Source organism: Anastrepha obliqua, chromosome 4 (assembly GCF_027943255.1).
Source record: "Anastrepha obliqua isolate idAnaObli1 chromosome 4, idAnaObli1_1.0, whole genome shotgun sequence".
Classification (NCBI taxonomy): Eukaryota; Metazoa; Arthropoda; class Insecta; order Diptera; family Tephritidae; genus Anastrepha; species Anastrepha obliqua.
The window spans coordinates 29,344,312-29,371,050 of NC_072895.1; the positions used below are offsets into that span (position 1 = coordinate 29,344,312).

At 37.6% G+C, this 26,739-nt stretch overlaps 1 protein-coding gene across 3 annotated transcripts in view; it reads right to left on the bottom strand.

Annotated features, from left to right (window-relative positions):
* Nucleotides 1-3,493: 3,493 nt before the first annotated feature.
* LOC129245422 (putative fatty acyl-CoA reductase CG5065) overlaps nt 3,494-26,739 on the bottom strand; it is a 74,142-nt gene continuing 50,896 nt past the window's right edge. Inside the window, exons 4-9 of one of the 3 annotated variants that reach the window (XM_054883579.1) lie at nt 9,119-9,317; nt 4,572-4,722; nt 4,418-4,506; nt 4,212-4,343; nt 4,027-4,152; nt 3,494-3,957 (exon numbers count right to left, since the gene is read on the bottom strand). In XM_054883579.1, coding sequence (XP_054739554.1) covers nt 3,837-3,957; nt 4,027-4,152; nt 4,212-4,343; nt 4,418-4,506; nt 4,572-4,722; nt 9,119-9,317 — 818 coding nt within the window. In that variant the 3' untranslated portion in view covers nt 3,494-3,836. Of the gene's footprint in view, nt 3,958-4,026; nt 4,153-4,211; nt 4,344-4,417; nt 4,507-4,571; nt 4,723-9,118; nt 9,318-14,814; nt 15,060-16,589; nt 16,719-16,798; nt 16,931-21,902; nt 22,143-22,382; nt 22,582-26,739 lie in introns of those variants that run through there. The other 2 variants (XM_054883580.1, XM_054883581.1) reach the window with 2 other exon arrangements.

Consider the following 26,739-nt stretch of genomic DNA (forward strand, 5'->3'; position numbering starts at 1 on the left):
AAAAATTAGTTTCGAACAAACAGCTAATACCAAATTTTATTTTAAAATCGGCAAAACGTTTACCGAAACATTTGAATTGATGAAAATAGTCTATGGCGATGATTGTCTATCTCGTGTCAGAGTTCATGTGTGGTTTACACGTTTCAGAGATGGTTGTGATCACCAAAAATGAACTGAAATCAACGTTGAAATTCATGGAATCGGAGTTGAATATCTGCAAACCATCGATTTATCGCATTTTAACTGATCATTTGGGCTTACGAAAGGTCTGTGCACGTTTCATTCATTTGAAAGGAAAACGTTTTGCGCCCATAGAGGCCATCCAAAAGGCTTGCACCGACATCCTGAAGAACATTCCCGTCAATTACCTGAAAGTCTCTTTCAAAAAGCTTTTAGATCGCGCAAAACAGTGTATCGAGGCCAGAGGGACTATTGTGAATAAATAAACTCGAAGTTATCAGAACAAAGCTCCTGTCGTTTGTTTTTTAGCTCAGTCTTGTTTAGACGCAAACATACTGACACTTTAGACGCAATAGCTTTGTTTCCACTGAACCGAATGTCACCAAGCTTTCATTGGAAGCCGGCTGGGGACGCACGAACGCACTAATTCATTAAAAAGATGGCGCTATAGAAACTTCGGAATATGCGCCGCATTCAACTTGAAAAGAGGATTAAATCATGTAGAGAACCTTTCTTTCCAGATATACAGGATATCCGACAAAGCAATATACAAGTGGGATTCCGTTAGATTTTGAGGTTTCTAGTACTTAAGCTGTTAATGTTGACCATGACTCGAAGTTGTAACTGCTGACAGTGATACTTACGACTATTCGTAAAGCCATCTACCGATAGGTTTGATTCGGTTACGGTGGTTGCCACACTCCATAAGGCCATAAGGGCCTACTTAGGCCTGGAGGTTCATTGTGATACCACGAGTTTGAACTCAAGTTTCGCCTCTTATTGCTACGATTAGAAACCGGCTTCAGAAAGTTCACCGTATAGCGCTTATATGTAATAGCGGCGCTCCTAGAACCACAAGCTGCCATACTGAATACTCTCAATACTTGTTTCTTCTTACCTCTAAAAGACTTGGTTGTTAAACAGAATGCAGGTAACACCGCAGATCGGCTTGCAGCAAGTAATCAACGGCGCGATTTAACTAAACAATAACGAATATTTTCGCATCCATTTGATATGGGTGCCTGGTCATAGTAACATACTAGGGAATTGTAAGGCAAACAAATAAGCACGAGAGGGCACTCCTTCTTGGTATGGAGATTGTAGGTACACCCCTCTCAATCAAAATTCATCCGTTGAGATACCATATAGGGGAAGAGGGGTGGAAAAGAACCAAATAGTTAGAAAAAGGAAGAAGGGGCTTTGGATGAGAGGATGACGACTAACAGTGGCTTATTAAGTTTCTATTAACAGCTTGAAGCTTGAATTTCACAAGGTGTGTGATATTTAAAGCTGCAATATCTGCGGGTGTAGCAAAAAAGTCGCATCGCAGATGTCTAAATCTTTGCCCGACGAGAGCAGAGCAGCTGAGAAGAAAGTGCTGAGATGATTCCACCTCGTCCTCAAGACAGCTTCTGCAGAAAGGACTTGAATCAATCTCAAGTCTCACCGCATGTACACCTATCGAACAATGTCCGACAAGGATACCTACCAAATTCTTAAGCCGTGGCTTTATTAGCCTGGAAGTTCCTTCGAGCGCCCTCGATCTACCCGTGGCCAAAAGAATACGCGCAACTTTGCAAGTTTACGCACCAGCACAGCGCTCGCTGAGTTGATGCGTAGTCCATTTTTCCATGAGTAGAGCACAGGCTCTCAAGGGAACTCCAATTCTCTCGTTTTGCGACGAAATCGTCGCCAGGGTGCCTGTCTAGCCAGCTCATCAGCTCAGTAGTTCCTCTTTATGTCACCGTGACTGGGAGCCCAGATAAGTTCTATATCGAAGTATTCGGATGCAATCGAGAGAGAAGTCAGGCGTTCCCCAATTAATTCCAAACGCATAAACAACGGGCCCAAGGCCCTAATTAACGCTCGACTGTCGTAGTAGATATTTAAAGTACTTTACTGTAATTACAGATGCAAGCAACAAATCCACTGCTTCCCTAAATTGCAGCCACCTCCGCTTGGAAAACAATGTAACCGTCCGGATGCCTAAATTTGAGCTTAATAGGGAGCTTTTCGCAGAATACTCCACCACCAACTTTTTCATCCGACTTCGCGCCATGCGCAAACATATTTGTCATGCCCTGTCTCCAAATGCTGAACATCGCCCACTCCTCTCTTGAGGGAATATGAATAAAAAAAGTACCCCTCGGACACAGCGAGGGTGTACAATGATCCAGTAGGATGAGAATGAACTCAAAGTTTATAAGAGTACTAGAGTGTGCGTAGCTTAAGTCTAGCTTTTGGTCCGAACCGCTCAATCTGATTGCGGCTCGCGCAGCAGCAGTTTGCCCTGCGATGTCCATGGGTGCCACATTCAGCATAGCGTTGCGCGTTGGAGTAAGAGTGGTCCGAAGCGTCTCACTGATTCCTATAAGGGCAGACCTTTGTACCCTTTTCAGCTTCTTAACTGCTCCGCCGTCCTTTACAGCGCGTTCCACCAGACAGGGACTCTGTACAACAAATTGGCCTTACAATTGTTTTATGTATCCAAAATGTAACTTTAGGCGATAGAGCTCAAATTTTTTTTCCCGCGTTTTTACATACTTATTAGAACTTTTGATCCGCTTTGAAAAGAAATTTTGGGTATGGGAATAGGTTTCCGTTCTTTCTTAGCCAAAATTACGAATTATTTAAACAATTAAATAATTGGAAGCTACAACTTTACTCCATCATTCAGGCAATATACGGATTCCTCTGACGAAAAATTCGTAGTCTTTTGACTTCATCCATTCATTGAGCCAGTTTGCGATGCTCTCGTAAGAAGTGAACTGCTCTCCAATAATGGCTGACTGCATTGATCGGAACAAATGGTAATCCGAAGGTGCAATGTCTGGGGAATACGGCGGATGAGGCACGATTTCCTAATTCAGTTCCTCTAAATACTTCTGGATCGATTTAGCAACGTGTGACCTGGCGTGGCCATGCAGCAAAATCAGTTTGTCATGTCTACCGTCCCATTTCAGCCGCTTTTCTTTGAGAGCTCAATTCAAACGCATTAGTTGCAGTCAGTAACGTTCGCCAGTGATGACTTTCCGCAAATGCTATTTTTTCTGGACGAACGAAGACATTTTTGACGTCAGATAAAAAGGATCTTTACGCTTCAAACGAATGTCAATTAGTGTGATCGAGACCTCACATATACACCTTCAAATCACCAGTATATTATATTACTAGAGCGAACATAATAGTAACAGCAACGACACCTCTTTTACGAGGGCGGAAACTTATTCCCATACCCAAGAACTTGGTCCATACTATAACACTGTTTCATAGAGCTTTGTGGTCGCACACAGTTGAAGAAAAAACATCGACATTCTACATTTTCAGCGATTTCAAGTATATTTCGGTATGATTTAGGAACACTACGGCAGCAATAATACAATGTAATATCCGAACCTTAAAATAAAGTATTTTTTACATAGGTTTTGGGATCTAACAGCGAAAACTTATAACACCAACTACAAACTACTTTCTAGCCCCGTTTTGACTCATTTACTTTTGTACAAATGTAATATTTAAAAACAAGCAAAGGTTAGTAACCTCACAAAAATTATTTACAAAGAAAAATAACAAAAACGGATACTACTTTTATACACAAAATTGCATTATTACATAAAATTATATAAACTTAAAAAAAATGAATAGCTTTCTTTTGCTTATTTGATATTTTCCATCGTGGTGGCGCGTAGGTACTCAAGCACACCAAACTTGGAGCAAATCCAATAAAGCAGACCAGCCAGAAAAACGAACTTGCAAAACCGATCCAAAATGTATAAACTAGAAGATAAAAGGAGAATAGATTTTTTAAATAAATGTGGGAGTAATGAGTTCAATTTGCAGGCTTACAATTTCAGTTGAGTTCTCGACCGTGGCAGCGAGGACAGAGGCTCTTTCATTACGTACTGACGTCCGCCAAGAATGCACGTACGCAAATATTCGTAGTCATCCACATCATTCATTTCAATTTTGAAACTTTTTAAAAACGCAAAGTCATTTATATGTTTATATGTATTCCTTAATGCAGTACTTACATAATTTTATCGCGCGCGCTCAAGATTTCTTGTATCTTTTCAAAGTTTTGTGACTTGAAATTCCAACTGCGCGTTGTGAAAAACTGCAATACTTCTAGGCCGATGGCGATGCGTGTTTGTACGCGGACCATGCTAAAAGGAGACACATTCAAATTGAAAACTGCAGCGGCTTTGGTTAAAACTTCATTGTCACATTTATCACTTACAAACGTCGCTGCCGGAAAATGGTGAGCAATAAGTCCACGATGTAGGCTGGTAGCCACATAAACATGACCACGCAGAACCAGTGATAAAGCTAGAAATGAAGGGGTCAATTGAGAAGATTGAAAAATATAATAATTCAGAAAGTTAATTACTTACCTTGTTGGTGGTCAAATTGCCATCCGGATACCAAAGCCCGATTTCGAATGGATACTTCATTCCCAAATCTCGTCCAACATCCATAACCCATTTCCAAGTGCGCTTCTTCGCGTCCGGTACGGTTAGATTGAAAACTGGTATATTTTGCGGTCTAAATGAATTTTAGAAAGTTTGAGAGTTAAATGTCATGATGGAAACTTTTGGATATAAAGCGAGAGTTATTATGAAGAAAAACAAGATTTATGATTTTCCAAATGAATGATTTTACGAATGAATGCAAGGGACATTCTGTAGTGAAAGTGAATCACCAAAAAGCCGATTGAGATTTAATATTTATGAAAGGAGTAAAGTCAGCGACCGCCTTCTTCGAATTGTTTGGTACGTGACTACCATACGGGGCTGCGTAGGTTCGAGTCTCCGTGCATGAAACACCAGAAAAACGAAAAAGTTTTTTCTAAAATCCTTCGTCCCTCGGCAGGCAATGGCAAACCTCCGAGTGTATTTCTGCCATGAAAAGGCTTCTCATAAAAAATATCTGCCGTTCGGAGTCAGCTTAAAACTGTAGGTACCTCCACTTGTAGAACAACATCAAGATGCACGCCAGATATAGGAGAAAGAGTTCGGCCAAAAACCTAACAGAAGTGTACGTGCCAATTTTTTATATTTATTTTTTTTTTTATTTACAGTCAGCGTCAAAATAAAGTTCACACTACATATTGATAAGATGGACTACTTATTTCTTAGCGAGTAATGAGATCCCGAATCCCAATCATATAAACTGGCTTAAGTACAGAAAATATATTAGTACTTATAAAGGGTTTTCCAATAAGAGGTGTTATTTTGATATTCAAAGAAAAATGCTATTTTTTAATATAAATGATCGGATGTTTATTTCAGTATAAAGAGGAAGGTATGCCGTTAATAGTGGAAAATAACATCAGGCAAATGGACAACAGAACAATATCCTTTTCATGAAATTTTCCATAACCGAATTGGAAAGTTGCTGTCCTATGTCCTCGATAGCCTCACGAATTCCATCTTTGAGGTCTTGAATCGACCCTGGGCTGTTGGCGTAGACCTTCTCTTTCACGTGGCCCCAAAGAAAAAAGTCAAGGTGTTAAATCACAAGATCTCGGTGGCTAATTGTGATCACCTCTTCGAGAGATAACACTGTCCGGAAACTGTTCCCGTAAAAGATCAATGGTTTCGTTGCTTGTGTGGTACGTAGCGCCCTCTTGTTGAAAATAAACGTTGTCCAGATCAATACGATCCAATTTGGGCCATAAAAAATCGTTAATCATCTCTTGATAGCGCAATCCATTCACCTGTAACACCTGTAACCAATGTTTCCTTAAAGAACGATAAAGAAATCGATAGGCATATATGTAGATTGACTGAACGAACGCATGGAGCTGTTAGGGCAACACTGGCTACAAATAGCAAAAGTTGGCCTATTTCCAAGCGGAACATTGATGAGACTATAGAAGATTAGAAGAACGAGAGCAGAGAAGGTCTTGGCATCAATGTCGTTCTCCAAAATACAAGAAATTATTGTCTGACTGCACAGTAAAGTTGCGTTGCGCTCTTAAAAAATAAAAGGAGAGGGATTTTCATGACTGTCTTTCTAATCTTAATCCTACTGACCAAACAGATTATGCATTGTGGAAAGCAACAAAAAATATACAGAGTGCGCCATCTTTTATGCCGGTATGTAAACGTTGAATAACTTTGTCATTTACCAACCGATCGACTTCAACATGCATGTTTTCTATATCATATTTTTTACTATAACCCAGACCTTTTGACCAATCTAATTCCTTATATATCCTACTCATACTTACGGCTTTTTTGTATGTACACATTCATCCTAGCCTGGTTGTGGTTTGTTAAAAGCAATTTTGCATCTTCTATCCAGCTTTCTGATGATATGTTATCTATTCGCCAAATGGCATCGTTTTTACTAAACAAGTTCTTTAAATCTCTAATCCAGAAGACTTCCTTCCTTATAACAATTTTTTACAGATAATGTGGCAGCCGATTTTCTGAGTACATAAACAAAATTCTGTGCATATATAGTGTTTTTCAATAGGTGCGCTTCAACTTTTTTCCGATAGGGAGGGCGAACGACGCAATATTTTTTATTTTTCGCTTGTCATTTTTAAACTTCATTAGTATACATTTCATCATGGAACGCTACACACTTGAGCAGCGATTGCAAATCGTGCAAATTTTTTATGAAAATAATCATTCTGTTGCTGCTACTTTAAGAGCAGATTTTCCAAAAAATCATCTTCAGTGATGAAGCTCACTTTTGGCTCAATGGCTTTGTCAACAAGCAAAATATGCGTTACTGGGCAGAAAGCAATCCACACGTGATTCATGAGGCACCGTTGCATCCCGAAAAAATCACTGTTTGGTGCGGTTTACATGCCGGCGGCGTAATTGCCCCATATTTTTTCGTTGACGAGAACGATTGCCACGTTACTGTGAATGGAAATCGATACCGCGACATGATAAACGATTATTTTTGGCCGCAATTGAATGGTATGGACTTAGATGGCATGTGGTTTCAACAGGACGGGGCCACAAGCCACACAGCACACGCTACAATTGATTTGTTGAAGACTAAGTTCGATGAGCGCATTATTTCCAGAAATGGACCGGTCGAATGGCCGCCGCCCTCGTGTGATTTGACGCCTCTAGACTATTTTCTTTGGGGTTATGTAAAGTCATTGGTCTACAGTAAAAAGCCGGCGACGGTTTGTGAGCTCAGAGCCAATATTGAACGCGAAATTGCTGGAATTTCGGCCGATTTATGCAAAAGAGTGGTCGAAAATTGGGTTCAACGATTGGACTTCGTAAAACGTGCACGCGGTGGTCATGCAAAAGAAATCGAATTTCATACTTAAATGTATATGTTCAAACTCGATAATAAAAAAAAAAATTAGTTAAAAAAGTCAAACCGTTTGTGTTTTATTCAAAAAAAAAAAGTTGAAGCGCTCTTACTGAAAAACGCTTTACATACCACGTCGGATCATTAGTGTCTGCCTGGCCGGTCGGGAATGTGGGCAAACAATTCTTGGATTTTGGATGATGATAACGCCCAAATTGTGCTGGATTATTTGACCAAGCACCAAGAAAATACCATCTTGCAAGCACCGTATTCACCTGATATTGCCCCGTGCGACTTTTTTTTGTTTCCCAAGTTGAAGTTACCACTTCATGGAAGGAAATTTCAATCGATAGAGGAGATCAAAGAGAATGCCACGAAGGGGCTGAAGGCCATCGCTTCACCTACCAGGGGTGTATGGTGGACCGGGTTAAACGGCACATGTGTGTTGCTTCAGACGGGTCATATTTTGAAGGAGATTAAATAAATTTGCCTGAAATTTAACTCTTTTTATTTTAAATATTTTCGGTACTTTCTGATTAGTTTGTTAGCACTGGCAAGGAAACGTAAAACACATAATAGCACATACGATTTGATAACTTATTGTCACTTTCTTATACAAGAAAGATTAAATAAATAAAAAAAATGAAAAAAAAACCCAAAAAACATTAAAAAAAACATACAAAATTAAAAAAAACTTTGGCAAATTTTCATCAAAATTTCTAACTTTTTACACAGAATTTTTAGAAAAATTTCTGGTACCCAGTTTTATAAATCATTGAATTTCGGTGTAATAAGCGCGAGTTTCAAGAAGATGAATCTGATTTTTGAGTATTTTTTTCGGATGCGATTTTGTGCATTCTCTTCATTTTATGCCTAATCTGCATTTTTTTATAATAGAAGAAAACACTCCACTCCGTCAACAAAAAAAAATTTTTTTAAATCTATAAGAATTTTTAACCACTTGAAATTTACACTTTATTGTGCTCAAATTTAATGGGCTATTGATAACCCAAGTTATTTTTTTAACTCTCATTAAAAAGGTTTGAAATTGTAATTAAAAGTTTTCTATTTTTTATAAATCTAAGACAAAGTTTGAATTATATGATATTTATTGAAGAATGAACATAATAAATAAGAACTCGAAGAGTATGCAAATATTGCGGAAGCAGATTGCCTTCAATGTGGATCATATAATAGGGCGTGTTTGCAGGCAAATAGATCAGTTTTTCAATGAAGAAACGCAAAAGTCTCTCTACTGGCTCGTATTTTTCTACACCCCAAGCCTGTGCACCAACATAAACATAAACGAACTTGAGCACACATCAACGATTTTCAATTTTTTAGAAATGGAAACTGAGGGTTATTTATATATTTTAGCCATGTAGCATTTATTTATGTATGTGCATTGTCTGCTGAGCGGTGACCATTATTCGAATAAATATTGTAATGAATGACCGAGAAAAATGGATGCGATAGTGAAATTATCGATGACTGAAGTCACGCGGATTCCATAGCTAATCTGATATTTGCTTTTATTATAAGTTTAAATAATTTCTTTCTAAAGTCGTTTTATGCAGTTAATGCTTGTGACTACAAATATATAAAATGCGTGCTGTAATTTATCCTGTGAAATAGCATAGCAATGTAAGTTTACCTTTTCTCCATGGTACTGAAACGATATGGTAACAAAATGAATCCATTTATGGCCATATCGACCGGTATTATCTCCGACCTCAATTCACCATTGCACAGCATTGAACGTATGACACCCTTTCCAGCACCAATCATAACACCAGTGGGTCCATTTAGATTGTCCACCCAACCGGGGACTGGTTCTTGTACGGCTGGAGTAACTGTTTGTGGAATATTTATTTTATAGAAATTAATTAATAATTGAATATAGAAATTTTAAATTTACATATATTAATTTTTTTAGCTTTAAATTACTTTTATATACAATATAAGGAAGATATTGCAAAAAAAAATTTTTGAGAGCGTTGCCACCGGAAGTTTTGTGCAAAGTTGCAATTTATCATAAACTTTAGTTCAATATTAGGATATAGGCTTCGAATGAATGATTTGAGTTCATTTACCATTTTCATCTTAAGAATTAGGTAGCAACGCCATAAAGAAATAATTTTAATTAAATGTTTGTTTATTCTTTTTAACCATTATATTTGTTCAAGCCTCTAATTAAGTAACAGTGTTAATTTAAATTTTTATTTAAAATTAGGTGGCAACGCCATTCAAAAAATAATTTTTGTATACCACTTTCTCAATCATAATTTTCCTCGTACCCATGTTTTATTAGGTACTTAATTCATTTATTTAAGTAACATTTATTCCAAAAAAAATTTTTTGAGAGCGTTGCCACCGGAAATTTATGGCAAAGTTGCAATTTATCACAAATTTTAGTTCAATATTAGGATATAGGCATCAAATGAATGATTTGAGGTCATTTACCATTTTCATCTTAAGAAACAGATGGCAGCGCCATAAAGAAATAATTTTAGTTGAAACTTCGTTCATGCATTTTCACATTTGTTCAAGCCTTTATTTAAATTACAGTGTTAATTCAATTTTTATTTAAAATTAGGTGGCAACCCCGTTTAATTTTTTTTACTGAATTAAAGCTTTATTTGCCATTATAATGATGTATGTATATATAACTTTTACAATTATTATATTTTTGTAATCAATTCTTTAATTTCCAAAAAAAAAATATCTGGCAACAACAGCTAAAAATATTTGTGTATTGAAGCTTGTTTAATATTATTCATTTAATACCTAACATAACATCATACATATACCTTAATATTGAACTGAAATTAGTGTTAATTTGCAACTTTGCAATAAAAATCCGGTGGCAACGCTATCAAAAAAAATGTGTTATTAAAAATTGTTAACATTTCCACAGACAGCGAATATACAGCGGGAAGGCCCTTACAACCCTTAAGTAGGCTACAGACGGCAGACCCGGTGGTCTAGAAATTTCAAAAAATCGATTTTTTGTTTTTTTCAATATTTCGAAAATAGACGAGTAGTATCTTAATTTTCATGCGAAAATTCCCAATATTAAAACTTCTACAGCCCATTAACTAGGTAGAGGGCGGTCCGCGTGCTCCTGTACCTCAAACTTTAAACTCATTAATATCGAAACGACTTTTTTCGGCCTGGTGTTATCAAAAAAAAATTATACAACCGAATCGTCTGAATTTTGAATATGTTGTTCAGAACATCAATGGCTATCGCCAGTACTTGAATCATATTATTATTTCAATTATTTCGTATTTTTTGAGTAAAAAACTGAAAAAAACCCGATTTTTAGAATTCAAAATTTTTCTTCCAGTAGGGGGGCATAGCTACAAGCATATTTTTGTTTTTTTTTGTTTTTGTGTTTCAGATAAATAGTGGAGCCAAAATGGTCAACACCGTCCAGGTCAAATTTTTCGGGAGAGTCAACTTCAGTGCCATTTTTTAAATTATTAAATTAAAAAAAAATTGTTTTTCTCATTTTCTCATATAAACGAAGTTGATAAAAAGCCTAAAAAATTTAAATATCGTTCTTCATTTTTTCTATCGTAAAAAAATTCCTGAAAATACCCTAAATTTTCGAAGTCTAGAGCACCGTAACCCCTTAAACCACGCATACTTATTTTCCATTACTGCTTTAATAATTATAAAAATTGAGGTAACCTTATTCAAAAGAATTTCCGACTGGAAGTTGTTTAAAATTCCTATAATTTCCATAATCATATATTTTAATGAGTTTTTTAAGGGAGCAGATAGCTGAAAAATTTCAAAAGAAAAATTTTGTTTTTTCATAAAATGTTATATTAATATAATCCTTTAAGAATATGTCAAAAACATTTTAGAACGTAAATTTAAGTATTTCTTATATTATAGATAGTCAACCGTGACGACTCTATTCTTTACATTCGAGCGCTGGGAGAGGTATAGTGACGTTGTATTCAAACTTTAGGCGCGTTTTGCTCAAAACTATATTTTTCGAATTGGCGTACACGATTACTCGAAAAGTAATTGACCGATCTCTCTGAAATTTTGCACACATCTTTTTTATGATATTACTTTCTATGTGAATTTACCATTCGAAAATTTTTCGAAAAAATAATAATAAGCAAAAATAGTAGGAAAATTGGCCCAAAATTCATTTCTTTTTTTTTAAGCATTTTATTCCGCTATTTTTTTTCATTTTGGTTTAATTCATATAGAAATTATGACATTAATGAGCAAAAAAAAATTTTGGTTTTTTGTATTCAGGTCACTGACACCGATGCTACAATGCCCTCCGATTGAGATGCCCTGCTGCGACCTTCCTGGAAGAATTGAGTGTACATCCGACATTTCAAATGATTAAAATAAAAAAAAATTGTATATTATTTTAGAGTATAAATAAACTCTATGCCAATTTTGAAAAAAATATATTGACTTCTTCATTTTAAATAATTTTAATGGAAATCAAGGAAAATATGGCCGTTTACAGGTATATGTCCCCTTAATAATTTGAAATAGATGCTAACCTCGGCAAAGGTAGCAATAATTCTATTAATACCGAGTACTGAGCCTGTTCAGAAGGTCTTTCTTAAATTTGCTTTACGATCTTTGAATTTTTCTAAACCTTAGCCTTCTTATAACTCTCGCTTGCTTCTAATAAGCATTAAGACCTTGCAAGCTAGGCGAACTGTACTCTCACTGTGCTTCATGTTTAATGCTGTTAATAGCTCTTTAGATTGTTTTTCTTCATTAGATCGTGTCAATTTTAATGTTCCGCAAAAAAGCATACGTGTATTGCTCCCGTTTTATGTTGCCAATTGGAAAGCTGAGTATTAGGGCGGGTCGATTTAAAAATCGCTCATTGCTCATCAGAATTCGTTTTAGAGGTATGGTTCCTTCGGCAAAGTTTCTTATTTGGATCCCTAGAATACGATTTTCACAGAGCAATTGTCGATTTTTTTGCTTCCCCACAAATCGACCCAGCCTACTGAGTATGTATGTAATGCCCCAATTCCGCGCGCACTCAGTGAATTAAATAAGATCTCGAGCTTTGCATAGTCACCTAACCATGCTCCCACTACCAACAACACACACTTTCTTACATATTCTCTCCTTATCTCTCCTGCTTATATTCTCACGTCTCTTCTTCACGCTTTTTAATTTGCTCCCTTGCTAACTCATCTTTTCTTTAATGGCATTACCTAAACAAATATATTTTTCTTTGCTATATAAAAACAACAAGTTACATTTTTACTCTCGCTATTAGTTGCTCACATCCATTTGGGGAATAACATCAAGACGCACGTCACAAATAGGAGGAGGAGCTCGGCCAAACACCCAAAAAGGGTGCCAATCTGTACTATAAAGGTGAATGTCTGTACGTTGTCCGCGCATCACTACGAAACGACAACACCAAATGACGTAAAAATTTTTATACATTCATATTTTCACCCAATGAAGGTTATAGGCATGTTTTTTATGATGGAACTCCCTTCCCACAGCCCCCAGGCCGCGCCACCACTCTCATTCGTCACTAATAATCGAATATTTGCTTAAATTTAATTTAAAAAATCTTAGTTTTTCCTATTTCCCACTATTTATAGCACACTCTAGACTTCATAATCCGCATAAGCAGTCCAACTATGATGCAAAGTTCAAAAACGGTTTGAGATATAAAATTAATAAAAATAATTTTGCTTGATATTTTTCTGATTGGTTGTTTTGATTTTATTCAACGAGGCATAGCAACGGATGCCGGGTATGGTAATATTATGGTTATTAATAAAAAACTATTTTCTATGAAATTATTGTTTGTAATTCTTTTATATACATATCCTAAATCCCTCAAAACTTCTCCTACGCGAGCGGGGCCGCGGGTTGAAGCTAGTTATATAAATATTTGTGAACTTCGTTGTAAGAATAATACAATCTTGGAATCATTAATAAAGCAACTTTCGAAAAGATCGCATTATTATAATATCCATTGATTTTACTTAAGCGAAATATGAATTTGTTATAAGTTTGGACTTTACTTTAATCTCTTACTTTCATAACAATTTGTAATTAATTTTTAGTGCTTTTTGTAATAACTTTTTATTTGCCTCCAGTCTGTGGGAAACTTGTACCTCTTACTTGTATCTGTAGACTAAATTTATGTGAATAAACTGAATAAGCTCAAAGGCATTTTCATGAATAATACGCATTTAGATTAGCTTAAAAAATAATAAAATGTTATTTAAATGAAATCTTTAGAATCATATCCAAGATTTCCTGTGTACGTATGTACCTGTGTACTTATATATACGAGTATATAATATTTATATATAAAGAATTGTTAGTTTAAAGTAATAAGATAAAATATTACTTTAAAGTCCTCGCCTCATTTGAAATGCTGTTTTTTGGGTGTTTCTTTGAAAGCGTGTAAAACGGAAAGGAAAAAAGATGTTTTATTTTTGTCTTCAGTATTTTATTTTTTGATTTATTGTTAAAAAATAAAAAATTTTTTGGTCATACGAGGCTCGTTCAAAAAGTTGTCAGCCTCCAATAAATGGTCTACACATGGGCAATGTACAAATATAGCCCTTTCTACTGGACCTATTTTGATGAAATAAAATTTAAATTACGTAGAATTGATGTCGTTATCGTGTGATATTTATTTCGAAAAATAAAATGTTAGTATTTTTTTCGGACCTTTGAAGTCAAAAATAGGGTACAAAAACGGTTTTTCATCTTTGAACGTCCGCCATTCTGTCAAATTTTATTTTGTTTTTAAAGTTCGCAATTCACACGAAAACATCATTTATGCTAAACAATAACCTTCTTGTCTTTTTCATTTCAGACAACTGTAAGTCGCGGAATACGTGTCGCCAGCGACATACCGTTTTTGGAAGACAATTTTTTAAAGGCTGACAACTTTTTGAACGAACCTCGTATGGCCAAAGAAAAATTTTTATTTTTTAATAATAGCTCAAAAAATAAAATGCTCAAAACCAAAATAAAACATCTTTTTTCCTTTCCATTTTACACGCTTTTAACGATACACTCAAAAACACCATTTTAAATGAGGCGAGCGCCTTCAAGGCACATTTGCCTCTGGAAAAACTTTTATGTGCTGAAAATCAGTTTCAAATTCTAATTGGAATAAAACAAAGCTTACATAAATTTTTATAATTAATTTTTATTTTATTATAAAACCCTATTTGTAAAAAAACCTACAAAAAATGCATACATATAAATTTCATTATCAACAACGAGGAACTCTGTGTGTTCTTTTTTATAAAAATGTGTGTTAATATAGTTTCCTCACCTATACATATATAGTACATACATTCACCTGAGTTGTAAAATATGTATGTACAAATATGTATGTATATGTATGAGTATTAAGAGAGAGGTAGGCAAGTAATTGTTTTAAAAAGGAGTATTTTTCCGAACTGGCAGGAAGATAAGGAAATATGTAATTTTTTTTAATTTATTGCTCTTTGCCTGAGAACAGCGCCAAAACGCCAGTCCATTTGAGCAGATAATATACGAAGAGTCCCACAATAACGGTTTTGCAGAAACGATCGATGCCATACATTCTGAAAGTAAAGAGAGTAAAAATTAGTCTTAGTAATTAAAGGATAAAAGAGAACGCAAGTTTTTGAATAAATTGAAATTTCATAAAATATACAGGTATGCCTTGAAACGTATGATTGCAATGGAATTACAAAAAAAATGTCAAATGGAAACTGTTGGAAATACATCATTTACATCATAGGCAACGTTTTACTACAAACTATTTTAAGTTTTTTTTTTTCAAAGTTGTAAACCAAATTTAAGTAATTTTGCTTTGTTTCCGAGATATCACGTTTTACTTCTTTCTGAAAATTACTGATACATTACTGATACATTTTCAGTCCCAAACTGCCTTAGAAAAAGCGTATATACCTATGAAGTGAGACTTTCAGCTATTGGTCCATAGATGTAGCTAAGAGTATTTTTAAACCTTCCCAAATGTCTTGTTTTTTCGTCTGTCATCTGTCAACAATATTCAGTTCATTGTTTGTTACGTTTCATACAACAATGCATTTTTGTCGCTCTTAAAAAGGTCGAATTTCGCGCCTTCAAATTACGATTTGCGGATTGTGAAATGCTGCTCTCCCGGTTCAAAAGGAAGTCTTTTTTGCATCGAATCGTTACGGGTGATGAAAAATGGGTGTATTTCTCCAATCCGAAGCGTAAACGATCATATGGTCCGCCCGGCCACAAGCCAAAAACAACGGCCAAACCAAATCGCTTCGGCCGCAAAGCAATGCTGTGTGTTTTCTGGGATCAGCGTGGTATGATTTGGTACGAACTATTAAAACCAGGTGAAACAGTTGACGGTGCGCGTTACCCGTCGCCAATTGGCCGTTTTGAACAGCGCTATTCACCGGAAACGCCCAGAATATGCCGATCGGCGTCACAAAGTAATTTTTCTTGATGACAATGCACCGCCACATCGAACAAGAGCGACCCGGGAATTGGCGGAGACGTACGATTGGGAACCGCTGGTGCATGCGGCTTACTCAGCAGACTTGACGCCTTCCGGGTATCATTTGCTTGCATCGATGGGCCACGCACTTTCCGAGCAGCGCTTGAATTCCCACGAAGAAGCAAAAAAATGGCTCGATGATTGGTTTGCGGCCAATTTTTTTGGCGCGGCATCCACAAATTGCCTGAGAGATGGGAAAAATGTGTCGCTAGCGATGGCTATTATTATGAAGATAAAATTTGTAACCATTTTTTGTTAATAAACGTTTGAAATTGAAAAAAAGTCTCTTTTCATAGGTATATATGTATGCATAATTGGCGCATACACCCTTATTGGGTGTTTGGCCGAGCTCCTCCTCCTATTTGAGGCGTTCGTCTTGATTTTGTTCCACAAAGGGAGTCATAGGTATACACCTAAATTTTAATTAATCACAATAATTCTTGTCTGAGTTATCGTGCGGAATCGAATCCTCTCAGCAATTTTTTCATGCAGTTGATCTTAAATTTAATAAAATTACAATACCCTTGGCGACAAGTGCTCTGTTATAAATATACGTATGTAGATGATCATTCAAAACAATGGTAACGATACTCACATCTTCTGATGGAATCTGGCCTTTGGCAAGTCCTCATTCTTTTCTTTTAAAATGTATTCACGTCCACCCTTAATGCAACTAATTATGTACTCTTCTTCGGTGTGATCGGAATTCATGTCCATGTTGAAGCTAAATTATTTAGATAAATATTGAAAATAATAATACAAAATTTAACTTTTCGATATGCAACCAGTTTTCGTAATGCTTACATGGCCTTATCCTCCACCGATAGATTTTGCCACAAACTGGCAAAATTATCAGACTTAAAGTACCAGGGATGGAGGGTGAAAAATTGCAAAACGTCAAGACCGGTGGAGATTTTGTTCTGAACGCGCACCATGCTGAAATGATGAAATATTAAAATATGATCAATTTGATGATGAAGATATAATCTAGGGATATCAGCGGTTTCAGTGTAGAGTTTTATTTTAATGTGACAAGTTTGAGTTGTCACTCTTTGACGTTTAAGTGGCTACATTTACTGTAGATGAAGAGTGGTACAAATGCAAGTTTCTTTTTATAAATAAAATGGGTAAATAGGGTAAAAAAAATTAAATTGAATTAAATAAGATAAGATAACATAAAATAAAACGGATGGCCATAGAACTAAAACGGATGTACAAAGCGAGGGAAGTGAACATAATTCCAATAATTACATCTTCCACTGGAGTAGTGCTTAAGTTAGGTTAAGTTAGGTTTGGCAGCTGCATCGCACATAGAGACAGCGATGCCATTTAGACCACGAAGTGGATCCGTTGTGAGCCGCAGGGGCTGGGCTACATTTCCCTTTGCATATTAAACCATACTGAGCTTTTGACAAAGCGTAAAAGGTTGTTGATACCTAAAGTGTATAGATTATCTATATTCGTTAAGAAGTGGTATCTTAAATATCGGTTCCTGCTTCTGGCTACTGGCACTGCTGGGTATGTGCAAAAAAGGTGTTGAATTGCTTCCACACCTCCCCATTTCTGCAGCTACGACAGAAAAGATGCATGTAAACGCCTCATCTCCTTGCATGATTTCCTATGAGACAATGTCCTGTAAGGGCCCCTACTAAGGTCCTGATTTGAAGTCTATTTAGTTTTATAATACTCTTGGACAGACGTAAATTTAGCCTTGGCTAGGGTTTGCCTAGCAATTTCACAGGTGTTAACGCCAATCCATATTTGATTTACAGAACTGAATAGTGCGTCCTTAATAAGAAGCTTCCAAGCTGCGAGAGGTACCCCCATAAAATTACTTATGTCTGGCATACAGGTACCTTCTCTTGCAAGTTGGTCAGCCTACAGTTCCCTGGTATATCTCTGTGGCCTGGCACCTAGCATTAGATTATACGATATTGCTTGGCCATCTCATTTAGATATTGTCGACAGCGTAAGACACTCCTTAATGTTATTTGGAATGCATCCAGGGCTCGTAGGGCAGCTTGGCTGTCTGATAGAATGCAGATATCCGTTGATGATATTCTGTTTATCTGTAGCCATTTTAAGGCGGCATAAGTAGCGTTTATTTCCGCTTGAAAAACACTACAAAGCTCCGGTAGTTTAAAGGATTCACTGATAAAAAGCTCTTCGCAATATAACTCTGATCCTGCACCGGTGTCCATTTTAGATCCGCCCGTGTAGATCTTAACGGGTGTGTTGGATGATGGATCTTCTTCAAGCCGTTCCATTCTGATTTTCATCAAGAAATTCCTTTCGAAGCAGAGAATGGGAGTGAGATTATCACAATCATTGGGTACATCCGTATAGGAGTCTAAGATGGTTGAATATCCATGTGTGACAGTCTACCATTGTGAGCTCGCTCTGAGCCTCAAAGCGGAACAGGCCGTTGAGTATTTGCAGAAGAGATCTAGAGATGGTAAATGTAATATGATATCCAATCTCCTGAGTACCGATTATCCTAGATTCGCTTCAATGATTTTGCTATTTAGCATTTTGTCAATGAAGCCTACCAAGCCCCAAAATCAGTGAGTGCTGCAGTGATTGTTTCCCCTTCAACATTGTTAAAGGCTCCTTCAATATCAAGAAAAGCAGCTAAAATTATTTCCTGTTTGTGCAATGAACTCTCTGCCGTGTAAATAAGGTTATGTGGAGCTGTCTCTACCGAGTTCCCTTTCGTGTAGGCATGTTGTGATGTAGAGATAAGATTTCTATCTATAGTTAGGCTTAAGTGAAGTTCTATCAACCTCTCCAAAGTTTTCAGTAGGAAAGAAAAAAGAGATATCGGTCTTAAGTCTTTTGGATGGGTATGTGAATTTCTACTAGCTTTTGGAATGAAAACAATTTTGACTTGTCTCCACTTAAGAGGTATATGACCGCAACCTTTGAAGATTGCTAGTAGCCAGTGTGCTAGATATCCGGCGGCCTTTTGCAGTTCCACTGGGTAAATACCATCTGGACCAGGTGATTTAAAAAGTTTGAAACTTTCAATCATCCATAAGAGTCGATCCTCAGATATAGCGTCTATTCTGACTTCACGACAGTGTACTGTATCTTCCATGTCATGCCCAGTAATGTCTGAGCAGCCTGAAAAATGAGTGTCGAGTAAAAGTTCTAAAGACTCTTTACTGGTTGTAGTGAAAGTGCCATCACTTTTCTGTAGCAGTTTCCAATTATGAGGACTTTCCGCTAATATCTAACGAAGTCTGGAGATCTCAGTTGCCCCCTCAACCTCGCAAAAGGATGGCAAAAAGCAATCTGCCTTTGGGCATTTCTGATTTCCTTCTTATAAATTCTCAGAGCATCTTTATAGCCTTTTCAATCTTCTGCGAGACGTGTTTTCTTTGCCTCATTAGTGCCTAAGCATCTAATAAAAACTTGAAGAAGTAGGACTGCCAAAGAAGATTTTTAAATATATAAGCAGTAGCGTAGAACTTGAGATGCGCTCCACCAGCGCACAATCCCTTGACAATTTTATTTGGGATGGTTAATCTCCGGCATAGCCGAGATGGAGTAAACTCAAATAGAATAAAAAAAATAAAAAAAAAGTAAACTAAAACGAATCTGCGCAATTGTATAGATGGAGAGATTAATTCGTAGAATCGAACGCTACAAGTGAATACTCCGTCGTTGGAAGTCCCGGTTATCTCCTCAAGTAAATCGCAAAAATGCGACCACAAGTTTTATTAGACATGTACAACGCCTGCCTAAGAGATGGAACATTCCTAGAAATCTAAAAAAACAGCAGCTCGTGCTATTAAGCAAGGAGAAGGCAACCCGAACCTCCCATCAGCATCAGCAGGCAAGTTCCTTGAAAGATTGATCAAGCCTAGACTGGCCGTAGCTATAGATAACACTGGGGGACAATTAGCAAGACAGTACGGCTTGAGATGTGAAAAGTCTACAATAGGGGCAACCGAAACTGTCTTAAACAGCTTAGAAGCAACGGAACAGGGTAGTATTCAACCCAGAAGCATAGTCCTTCTTGCTATCTTAGATGTAAAGAACGCTTCCAATAGCGTAAGATGGGCGGTGTTAGAGCTAAAGTTCAAAATTCCGGCTTACCTACAGCGCATAATGAAGAATTATTTACGAAACTCGTCTATCAAACTTCAGAGGGTTCTCGTTGTATAAACGTTACGTCCGAAGCGGCCCAATTATCAATTCTCGGTCCCGACTTGTAGAACACTAGTTATGAAGAGATATTCTACGATATCGCAGCAGTCATCGCAGCATGAAATCTTGACGAAGCTCGTAGAAAACTTAACCAAATAATAATATGAACTCAAACGTGGCTAGATTCTAGTGGCCTCAAATTATGCACAGACAAAACGGAACTAATACTTCTAATCAAGAAGCAGATCCCATTAGAATTTAGCGTGGAAACTTGCTCAAATACGCTAATCACAAAAAAAGTCCTAAAGTACCTAGGCATAAGACTCAGGACTAACCTTCTGGGCCCAAATGAAACACGCAGCAGAGAAAGCCGCTAAGATGGCATCCCTACTCAGTAGACTGATGGCAAACATATGGGGTCCAACCCAAATAAAACGGGAAATAATGATGGCTACCACGGTCTTCGTTCTCTTATACGGAGCTGAACTGTGGGCAAATGCGCTAAAGGTAAATCACCGAAGCAAGCTCTTAGCATTGGTACAACGAACGGCAATCCTGAGAGTTGTGTCCGCCTATCGCACAGTATCAGGGCCAGGTGTTCAAGTAATAAGCGATTCAATACCGACCGACTTACTATCATTTGAAAGGAAAAAGCTAAGGGCACTAAAATTAAAGCAAGAAGGAATGGAATAGAGAGTTAGCAAACCTACAGCGCGTGAATTAAGGGATGAAACGTTAACGATAGGGCAAAAACCGCTGCAATAACCAAACACGCGGCAGATGGACGGCTAGGCTAATAAAAGACGTCGCCACATGGAACAGCAGGACCTTCGATGAAGTGAATTTTTATGTAACCCAAATGCTTCCGGGGCACGGGTGTTTCCAGAAATACCTGTTCATAATAAGAAAAAGCGAGCACCACAAATGCATATACGGGGATGCCGCCAAAGATGACGCTGAACACACCTTTTTCCAATGCACGCGGTGGGAACAAGAACGTCGAACGCTGGAGAATGCAGTCGATCACATAACCACTGGAAATGTAATCGACAAGATGCTAAGTAGCGAGGAAACGTGGAAGATCATCAGTGGTTTTGCGGAAAGAATTATTCTTATAAAAAAGGAGGGACCTGGACACAGGCACTTAGATCTTTGTAATAAGGAAGATGGAACGCCATACTGAAGTAATGCGAAAGCGTTTCCAGGCTGGGCGACGGGGCCAAACGAGGGAGAGTTTTTTAGTACCCGGACATACCATTGATGCGACGGCAGCTTTGATGATGCATTAAGCAGTTTAAACCCCCTCATCCGGGAACCCATACCAGAGTAATTTGAAGCAAATGACCAAACAATTGTACTTCCTCTCTACACTGCGAAACTAGTTTGGCACTAGCACTTTATGACGACGAAGATCGTGAGTGTTGTTCAGTACCAGGGTAGTTTCACTAACGTTGTGCAAAGATTCGTTTCAGGCAAGACATCTTTTAAATTAGCACCCTGCTTAAACTTCGAATGGATTTTAGCGGCAAACTCATTTCGTTTAGCAAAAAATTATACTGAAAATTTATAACAAAATTTCGAACCACAAAGAGCTGTCAAAAAACCTAAGTTTTAAAAAAAAACTTGTATTTGGACCACCCTCTATTGTACCATATTACATAATTTCTCATCTCTTTCATACTTTGGTATTAATAAAAATACTCTGTTAAATTGAATATCCCACTCAAACACACCGCAAATCGAATAACAGACTTACAATCGCTTCTGTCCGAATATCAAAAGCAAAAAGTCCAAAAAGTACGCAGGCAGCCAATGGAACATTAGCACATTGAATTGATGATACAACTTGTTGGTGGTGATAACAGCATCGGGATACCAGAGACCCACATTGAGTGGATATTCGCGCCCCAAACGCTTGCACATGCCAATAACTTCACCCATTTTCGTCTTGCGATGATCGGCATTTGTGATGTTATAGACTGGCACCTCCGCAGGGCTAAAAAATATAGTACAAATAAATAATTATTACGAATTTGCAATGCATCACCCCAGTTCCAGAGTACAAACAGCACCACGTTTTGAACACTTTTAACCGTAATTCTTCATTGAGTTTATTAAAAGTCTTCAATTAAAAACAAAATTTCGCTCCAAAATATTGGAAACTTTAGTTCGTTGTCTCTAGAACAGGGGTAAATAATTTGCTTATATATGTGTTTTATGCGTTGATTTCACTAACCGTCTTCTGCTCTTGTAAAATTCGTATGGCATCACAATCAGGCCGTTGATGGCATAATCGACGGGTATGACTTCGGATCGATTTTTCTCGTCAACGAGCACCGAACGTATGACACCTTTGCCAACGCCAATCATTAGACCTGTGGGTCCATTTAAGTTGTCCACCCAACCTTTTTGTGGCTCAAATGCAGCGGGAGAAACTGCACATTTGTTGTCGTGAGAGGATTGTTGGAAAAAATTTAAAAATAATAAAATTATTTTAAAAACATTTCATTGAAACTTCTTGAAACACACAAATATTTACCAGTGAACCGCGCCACAATAATTTTATTAGTTGGCTGAGAGATGTATGTATGTATGTATGTATGTAAGTATGTGTGGTTGTGTGAGTAGGTGGTTGTTGGGTGTGAGTGAGATGTGGATTGCGCTAGTGTGAGTTTGGTTTCAATTTCCATGCATGAGTCTATTGAGAGTGTGTGAGGTTTTCCTAGTATATGTTTATGTATGTATGTGTGCGTATTTGTATAAAATAATAAGTAACAGTTTTTCTGTTTATGCATAAAAATGGTAAAAAAATATTGTAAAAAAAAGAAAAATATTTGTTATGTATTTGTTGGTATTTCTGTGTGGAAGTGCAGCCATTTTAATGCTTTTGGGAAGTTTCATTCACAGAAGATTATTTTTTTTTTTTATTACATGAATTATTGCAAACTATTTGTAAACACGCAAGTAAAGACGAAACGCGCAATTATTATTATTTTTTTTTGTCGAGACAACTAGCAAGTACAGCACATTAAGTCCATTGCACTGCACTCGGGTGCCCTTTTTGCTATTCTTTTTAAATCTACCCGACCTCCGAAAAAATCTGAGTAGATCTTGTGGTGCCAAGGAGCCAAGTTGGTTGCTTCTTAACACATCAGTGCCAAAGACCTCAAGCCTGATTCAAGCGTAGGCCGGGCAGACGCACAGAAAGTGGTGCGCCGTGTCATTCTCCTCTCCACATGCTAGGCAGAGTGCACTGTGATATGCCCATAGAAAGTGACGCATCATCAGTCCAACCAACTGCTTACAATCCCTTCTGCTAAGTGACAGGAGGAACTGCGCCAGTCGGTCAGACATGACAGGTAACATCAGTTTTGTCCATCTGCAGCCTCTCTCAGCCTGCCAAGCTCGCTTGTGGGATGAAGTAACCCGTTTCCTAACCGTGGCTTTAAAGGCTGCAGAAGGGAGTAGCAGAACGGGCTCCAAGCTAAAGAAGTTGACCTCAGAGCCCATCCGACCTAAGGAGTCAGAGGTCTCGTTACCCACGATAGCCACGTGTCCCGGGACCCATGTTAGCATCAGGATATTATGTCTACCGGCATAATTCATCCTGGATTTACAGGACTCAACTACGCTTGAAGTGGTTGGAGGGCCGGAGCGCAAGTTTTGCTGTCGCTGCAGATACGTACAGATCTGCCTCTCCACCTGTTTTCCACAACAAAGTTCATTTCTTCTGGAACAGCATACACTTGAAGCGGAGACGGTAAATGAAAAAATTAATTTAAGTGAGTTATAGAAAAGAAACTAAAAAGTTCGACCCAAATTGGGGGACATCAGAATTCGTTTTAGAGGCATGCTTCCTTCGGCAAAGTTTCTTATTTTGATCCCTAGAATATGATTTTCACAGAGCAATGGCCGATTTTTTTGCCTCCCCACAAATCGACCCGGCCTAACAGACACGTAACTATTAATAAAAAAGTTTTCAACCGAAAATAGAATTTAATCAATAAACTTAGATATAAGAAAAAGTCGATCGTCAATCAGCCAGTAGCTCTTTAAAAACTTTTCACAGAGAAGCGAAGGAGCTCAGCTGAAATTTTTTTTTTTCTATAGTAAGAAAACGCGGCGTTAAGAATTTTAATTTTTTTTAATTTACATATATTTTTTTCTTGCATCCTGTTTTAAATTTAAACATTAACTTAAGCTAATGAGACGATCTTGAAGAGCGCGAAATAGGAAAAGTCCAAGTTCGCCTAAAATATTTGCTCAACACAGGCGCCTGCTAGAAATAACTTACTGAACAAGAAGCAAGAGCCGTGACATTTTTGGGCGGGTTTTTAAATTTTTTTTAATGTGTTTTATATGGTTTGAAGAGGTGTACCCCGTTTGAGTAATGATCTATAATTTTACACAAATATTCACCACAGTTCCTAAGTTCGCTAAAAACCAGAACGACATAATTACAGAAAAGATAAGAAATCGTTTCTCCTCTTTATTATTTCTACAGGGTCCGCCATATAACTTTATGGAATTAAAAACGCTATAAAAAAGAAACTACTCAATATATTTCCAAACTGTTTTTTGTATTTTGAAGTACAATCGTTCCGGTTAATGATGGAACACAACTTCATTCATATGGACTTTGTACGGCGTCATACCAAGGTCTTAACGCAAAATTCGTCTCAATGATGTCTCCGAAATGTCCAATTGTTGAGAACGACGGTGAACTGATGTTCCTGGTGATTCACGAACACTCTCGGCTACAGCAGCAATATTTTCGGGTGTACGCATGGTTTTTGGTCGGTCACGCGTTGTGTTACCATTCTTCAGATAATACCTAGTTCAAATCCGTAACGATAGATGGCGGGCCCTACTCTCAAAATTCCTGCAACATCGTTGTAAAGGCACATCTACCGTTCCGCAAGCCATTCTATAGAGCGTTCCCTTTTTATTTTTGTGCTATTATATCGTCACGAATTTGTTACGTTTCTATCCAAATAAAATGTCTCACAATGATTCCTCTGAGTTCTATTTTAAATTCGTAAAATCCAAACTCCGATCACAATTAACTAACCAGCATCTGAAAACTGTCCAGTCTCCGGACATGTCATTGCTGGGGCAGGAGTTTTGATGATGCGTTAGGCATTTTAAATCCTAATACCCTTAAAAAAAACAACAATTTTATGAGACAGACCTCCATCTGTCTTGCGCTTGTCTTAGAAAGAAATTGTGTAGTTCTCTTTAACAGGATCGCGAAAACCTTTGCTTGAAAAACGCTACTAGTTTTCGGCAGTTTACAGGAGACTGAAATATTGGCTGATCTAGAGAAAACACCCACTCCAACTCCAGATTCCATCTTGAATCCGTTGGTGAAAACACAGGCACCTATGTTCGTACAGACTGTCCCCTAATTCCAATCTACTCTTCTTGGAAAGATAGCCCAAGCACAACCTAGGATTGCACAACCCTCCAACTCAGCGGATGGAGACATCTGTACGAAGTGCAGAGAAGGAAGAAGAAATCTGCTTCAAAATGTAACCATGCCCTACCGGAGATTGCCTCCAGAGGCCAACCCCCTTCAACCTAATAGCATTCTGAGCAGCAATGGTTTGTACTTCAAAATCAACGGGAAGTAAGTACAAAATGACGTTAAGGGCGACAGTGGGACTGGTTCTACACGCTCCGATGATGCCAATACATGCAATTCTCTGCACTTTCTCTAATTCAGTGGTGTTATGGCCCTTCCGAAGCAAAATTAATAAAAACAGTTTTCTAATAGCGGTCTCCCCTCGGCAGGCAATAGCAAACCTCCGAGTGTATTTCTGCCATGAAAAAGCTCCTCATAAAAATATCTGCCGTTCGAAGTCGGCTTGAAACTGTAGGTCACTCCATTTGTGGAACAACATCAGGACGCACACCACAAATAGGAGGAGGAGCTCGGCCAAACACCTAACAGAAGTGTACGCGCCAATTATTTTTTTTTTTATAGCCCTTCCGAAAAGCTACCCACCGGACTAGGCAGCCATCTGTCAAAATTGGCAGAACCCTTAAGTTATTATATATATCCAGAGTACGACACGTGGCTTGAGACCCCTAATTTGTTACATTGACCATATGAAACTATTATGAAATCATACATTTTTATGTAATGCTTGCGTTGTGAAATTCGCTGAAGAAGATTTCGTTGGTTACTCTCATTAGAAGACATTACAGGCAAGTTTGCGGCTGCCGTTGCCGTAATAAGTCTATGAGACCTGGGCTACAGATTTAATATAAAATTCCTAAACTCTCCGTAACTCTGCTACAGGAACTACTATATTTCCTACCAACTCATTTCCGCTAGGTTGGCCTGTGTACATCTACATTGGACCACCGCATATCTTTCCCTTCTCACATTCCCTCAATGAAAGCTTGAGGGGGGATGTACTATTTGAAAACAAAGCTTCCTACTTGGATGCTGGATTGACCTGTATGCCTCTACATTGGGGCCCAGTAGAGCTTTTTTCCATACTCACTTATGGGTTTTCCCATAATGACTTCTCTCACAGCTGCAGGGACGAGGAGAAACAGAAGAGTGCTCAAAAGTTCTGGCACTT